General features: G+C 52.2%; 1 protein-coding gene across 2 annotated transcripts in view; it reads left to right on the top strand.

Moving 5' to 3' along the window:
* Positions 1 to 2,665: 2,665 nt before the first annotated feature.
* UNC5C (unc-5 netrin receptor C) overlaps positions 2,666 to 6,000 on the top strand; it is a gene marked incomplete at its 5' end in the record, with an annotated part of 395,086 nt that continues 391,751 nt past the window's right edge. For both annotated transcript variants that reach the window (XM_082653166.1, XM_082653165.1), the window contains one exon: positions 2,666 to 2,789. In XM_082653166.1, coding sequence (XP_082509292.1) covers positions 2,666 to 2,789 — 124 coding nt within the window. The remainder of the gene's footprint in view (positions 2,790 to 6,000) is intronic.

Genomic DNA, 6,000 nt, shown 5'->3' with positions numbered 1-6,000 from the left:
GCTGAAATGGTGAACAAGGCAAAGTCTCTGCCTTAAAGAGTTAAATTCTAGTTGGAAAAGATAACCGATAAAATTGCAAATGAATAAACAAATTTTAGATATTAATAGAGTGAGTATACGTGAGGGTTTCTTAGTATTTAAGCTGCTGTCCTTCTTGGAAAAAATTGTAAGGACAGGTATGAAATATAAACAGAACCCTTTCTATTGATGCCATCCTCAAAATAAATGACATATTATAAGTGGCCGAGCTGCACTGTCCAACATGGTAGCCCCTAGCCATGTGGCAATTAAAATTAATTAATTACATGAAAATTCCCAATTCACACTAGTCACATTGCAAGTGCTCAATAGCCACATGTGTCTAATGACTACCATTTTGGAAAGCATAGATACAAATATGTTTCTCACTGCAGAACGTTCTGTTGGACAGCACTGGTCTAGCCAGCATGCAGCTGATGGGAATCTTTCCTCAAAAATAAGAACAGGAGCTAACAATTTTATGTGTCAGGCACTTCACACATGTTTAACTCATTTATCTCTCACAAAAACCTAGAAGATAGCTACTGCAAATAGACCCATCTTACAGATTAAGAAACTGAAGCATCAAGCTTTATTTTTCAATGTCGGTCAGCTAGTAATACGAAATGCTAAGAATTAAGCTCAGACAGTCTGACACAGGAACTTCTGACCTTCTTACCAAAACATCTTGGTATCTTGGTGTAGCGAAGCTGAAGAGGGAGAAGAAGTGGTTTTAGCAGGGCAGGCTGTGCCTCCACAGAAATGAGAAGTGGCCAGATTTGTCAATGTCTCTGCCAAGAATGACCTTTTCAGATCTACCAGACTCATCCAAGACAGGTCTTATTGGCTAGAGGTTTAGATGGAGGTTAACTTTGAAACTATCTAATAAAATATTTCACAGATGGAGAAACTGAGACATGCAGTTCACCTGACCTGTCCAGGATGACAGAATGAGTTAGGACCACAGCCAAGATGAGACCACAAGCTTCCTGCCTGTGTGTGTGTTTACACATTGCCCCCTTGGCACCAAGAGCTTAAAATTTCTCTGATATATTATTTAATATTAGTTTAGAAATGTAATAATCTTGGGAAGTGGTTTTCTTCTTCCTGGAAGGTCAGTGTGCCAATGTGTATTGGACTTTCCATCCATCCACTTTCCTTTTGTCCAACCTTTCCTTATTTTATCCACCCATTATTACATTTCCCCTTCACCATTACAACAGGGATCCACGACTTAGCTACCCAGGCAATTCTTTCCTGAGGAAAAATAATAAAAACGCACTGCAGTTTGAGTCCTTACACACACACCGTTAGGAATCTGGAAAACATGTCATAGGTTCCACCATCACTTTAAGTGAGTATCTACAATTTTTGTTGTGCATCGTTTCTGGGAGTTTCTCCGGTTTCATCTCACCACTCTTTACATACTCAACCTTGCCAGCCACCAAGGTGCACGAAAATAAAGCTCTGTTGAAGAATGAGTTTTCCTTGAGCTTTTGGTTTCTGTTCCACTACAGAGGAGTCATAGGCACCCAGAGCATAAAGCAGTCTGAGTGGCACTGACCACTCCAAGACTGCCGCGGGCTGGGGCTCTGCAAAAGCTTCATGCCTTCTTCCCGGCCCCGCAGGACTTCAGCTCGAGCCCGACCCCACCCCCACCCGCCCCCACCCCCGCCTAATCAACCGCAAGACCCGAAGTCTTAGAGCGAGTCCAGTCCCGGCGAGTCTGGCTCAGGCTCTGGCGGCGCCGTGGAGGAGCTGGGAGGCGGCAGACTGGACACAGCCAAGGGGCTCGGGGCGCGCCCGCTGCGCTCTCGAAGTCCGGGTCTGGCGCACGGCGTGAGGCCGGCGCGCTCCCACGCTCCCAATACGCTTCGTTCCTCAGGTCGCTCTCGCCTCAGCTTCCGCAGAGAAACCAACAGCCGCTCTCCACCTCCGGCTCCGGGCACGCCGCTCCCGCAGTCCTCGTTTCCCTAATGCGGGCGGGCGGGCGCGCTCCCGCCGCCTCTCACATCCCAGCGGAGTTGGGCTGGGCCCTCCACGCCTCCTGGGCGAACCCCTCGGCGCGCCCGTGCGCCCCGCACTACTAGGTGACCCTCTTCGGCCACCCAGCAGCCGCAGCCGCAGCCGGGAAGTCTCTCCGCCCGCGTGAGAACCCCGAGACTGGAGCCGGGAGCGCCTCACTGTGCACAACTCCCACCCTCCGCTCCCTCCTCCTCTTGCTCTCTCTTCCTCTCCCTCCGCCCGCCCCCCGCCCCGCGTGCCTGTGTGTGTTCGGCACAGGCGAGGGGACCCGGGGAACAGTTCGGGCTCGGCGCGCGGCGGAGCTGCGGCTGCTCCCGCTGCTGAGGGGAGCGGCGAGGTGGCCGCCCTGCGCCTTCCCGGACTTCCCAAGTGGGGGCAGAGTCGCCGCTCACGGAGCCGCCTGTTAGCAGGCACAGGGAAAGCGGGACCTCCAAACTCCTCCTCAGCGACTCCTCTCCACCCTCTTTTGGCCCCTGCCCTTGGAGAAAGTGGAGTGTGGCGCTCGGTCGTCGTTACTCCTTCAGACAGCTTCGCGGTGCACGGATTCCGCTGCTGCCCGGTGGGGCTCTCCGCTGTCGGCGCTCCTCCGTGTGTGCCTCCCCCCGGCGCACCTCTGTCGACGATGAGGAAAGGTCTGCGGGCGACAGCGGCCCGCTGCGGACTGGGGCTGGGATACGTGCTGCAGATGCTCGTGCTACCTGCCCTGGCCCTGCTCAGCGCCAGCGGCACCGGCTCGGCCGCTCAAGGTAAGGGGGTCCGCCGAGCTCCGCGCCACCTCCCTTCGCTTCTTCCTTCCCTCCTTCTTCCTTTCCTCCTCCCCACTTCCCCTGGCTTCCTTAACCCGCCTCGTCTCCCTCAACTGGAAACCACTTTAAATTCTACTTTCCCAACTAGTCAAGAAGCTTTGGTTAGGATGATTTTGAATCTGTCTTCCGAGATGGGCACGGATGGGCCCGGACGCGCGGGGTGTCGGACCCACGTCTGTCTCCGGGCATGTGTCTCTTGCACTTTCTGCTGCACGCTCACACGTTGTTGTACCTTGCGCACAGCGAGGTTTGGAGAGACTCTGGGCGCGGGTGGCTGCGTGGCCTGCAGTAGAGGCCCCGTGACGCGCAGAGGCTCCCCGCGCTGTGCCACGTCGGGGGTTGCCGGATCCTCGCTGAGTCTCTGAGCGCCACACGCCGAAGGGCGCTCCGCTACGGAAACGTGTCCGTGGCGGCCGAGGACCCGCTGGCGCCGGTGGCCCTCGGCTGCTGCTCGGGGCGCTGCGGAGGCTCGCGGCGCCCCCAGACCCGCGCGCCGCAGCCCGCAGCAGGCCCCGGGGTGTGCGCGCCTCCTCCGCCCTCTTACCCTCTCCTCTCCGGCTCTCCCTCCCAGCTGGCGACGGAGAAACGTACCTCCCCTGCCGCCGCCCCCCCCTCCCCGGCTCTAGAGGAAACGGACTGGTCGTTCAAACCAAAGCGGAAACTCCCCGGGTTAACCGGCCACTTTATAACTCTGACATTTTAATTTGATGCGTCTGAGCTTGAAAATAAGTGTCCGGGGCTCTGGGCAAAACCGGGATGGGGGAGAAGCTCGGCCAGGAGTTGCGGGTGGGTAAGGGAGAAGGGGAGGCCCGGGGGCTGGCTGCCTAGTTTCCTTCTCGCCCTCCGAGGGTGAGGTGATAGAGGCAAATCCCAGCCTTCCGAGCCTGGGAAGCTGAGTGGAAGGGAGACTGCGAGGAAGGAGCCCAGGCGCCCCTCTCCGGGGTCTCTCTCGGGTCGTCTGGGTCCCCAGTGCCCCCGCCACCTTCTGGACAAGCCGAGGGCCCACCTGGGTCTTAACCGCCCAGTTTTGTGGCGGTCGCTGGCACAGGGGAGGGAGCTCAGCTTTTCCTTGCGATGGGCGTGCGAGGGATGGAGGAGGCTTTTGCAGCGTTCGGAGGTAATCCAGGCATCGCATCCTCTCGGTTACACTCGCTCTAAAGTTGGAAAGCAGAGGAGGTGCGGCGATAGCTTCAACTCCCCGGAGATGCTCAGACACTCCGGAGGTTACCGACAGCATCCCCCTCAGATCTGCGGAGGCGCTGGGGACCAGGGCGTTGGAGGCGGAGGGGGGCGCTGAGCGTAGGCTAGTGTGTTCCGGGTCGGAGGTACGTGATCAGCGAGGCTCTGCGGATAAGCCACAGCTACTTCGGGAGTAAATTGTCCTGCTGCCTCGCCAAGTAGCCACGCTCATAAATCCTTCCTTCCCTTCTTGCCAAATGCCTCCCATCCCCGAGGTTTGGCCCTGGTTTTCTCAGTCATATGTCTAAAGCTCATCTGCCTGTCCATTTTACAAAGGAGTCTCCCCTGAGAATCATAAACTTATTGCAGGTTTCTTGAAATTGGGAGAAGTTCTCAGGACGGCTGCTGAGGGTGCTTAGAGGGGGTGTTTGGAAGTTGAAGGGAGCAACCTGATGAATTGTTGTGGAATCAACCGCGTGACTCCCTGTGGAACTCGCCTGCTGTTATTGGTCGCACAAAGGACTAAGCTATAGGGTGAGAGTGGGAGGGGGACCAGGCGGTGAGAGAACTGTTTGGGAAAAGGACAAGTTAAAGTCCCCAAAGATGCCAAGTAGGAGACATAGGATCCCTGCCGAGAGCTTCCTACAGCCAAATTAAAAAGACTGGGTAGGAAAAAGGATCAATAAAGATCATTAGACAGGAGATTGTGAGTGGATTAATATTGAAAGAAGAAGGGAGAAGAGATGAAAAGAAAAGACAGTCAGGACAGACTGAGCGTTTGCCACTTACACTTTTTTCATCTTATAGACCAGGCAAGCCAGAGATTGAGGATTGAACCTACTCGTCTGATCTTAAGTGGAATAATTAAATGTATTCTTTTGGGTGTGTTCATTTCACTGCTGTTCTTCTCCGTTTAGTATAGTTTTTTTCTTTCAGTTCCTGGTGAGCAAACTATTTATGTTTGAATCTGTGGTCTTTGAGAGACACTATTCCGCCACTTTAATCTTTGTTTTCCTCCATGTTGCAGGATACCAGCTATTCCTGTGTTGTGTGTTAGGTATCAAAAATGTAGAAAGCACCAAACCCTACTTTCAGCTTCTATCACTATCACTCTATTCCATTCCCCTAGCCTGTTTACTATTGAACTACTAATACATACACTTTCTTCTCAGAGTCACACTCCTATAATTCTCTGATAGTCAGACCTTCCTTTCCTTCTAATGTCTTCTCCTTTCTCCTCTCTCTTCGGACTAGATCACTAGGTAAATCAAAGATGCTGTTGCTCCCTCAAGGTATGATTTCCTTGTGCTGAGGACTTAAAGATGGGAATAAACTATTTTTTATGGATGGAAGTATGTATGCAGTTAAGATGAGAAAGTTAATTTAAGCACTTTACACAGTGGAAAAGGTTTTTATTCTGTTGTTGGAAAGATACTAGAAAATTGGAAGTTTTAGGAAATATGTGTCTCTTCAGAGAGAGCCAAGAAAATAACAGGTGTTTAAGATAAAAAAGCAGAATGGGTGTTATTTGTGAGTGTACTTCATTTTGTAAGTGTGATTTGAAGAAAGACATCAGTCATTTTAAACAGGTCCTTGGGAGGTTCTCTAGACTTTAGGCAACAGCTTTCTCCTATCTGGCTATGTTCTAATTGTTTCATTCAGGACTGCTGGGAACTCCTAGCTCCAGGGAATTTGTGGTGTTTCTGACTTTCAAGAATGAAAGATTTTACCAGGAAAAGGCGCGCGCGCGTGTGTGTGTGTGTGTGTGTGTAGGGGTGTGTGTGTGTGTGCACGCGTGTGCACTTGATCAGTTTGCTTCAGAATTAGTGCCCTCCTGTTTTATAAATGCATTTTATTTCTGGATTTACACAGCATTGATATTCCGCTTATCTAGCACCAACTAGTGTTATGAGTGTTAACACCACCAAACTCAGAACAGGAAATTACTGAAGATTCTAATTATATTGGGATA

This window comes from Grampus griseus (assembly GCF_964374135.1).
Source record: "Grampus griseus genome assembly, chromosome: 4".
Taxonomy (NCBI): domain Eukaryota; kingdom Metazoa; phylum Chordata; class Mammalia; order Artiodactyla; family Delphinidae; genus Grampus; species Grampus griseus.
The sequence above is the reverse complement of the archived record's forward strand: the minus strand, read 5'-3'. Positions and strand labels throughout refer to the sequence as shown.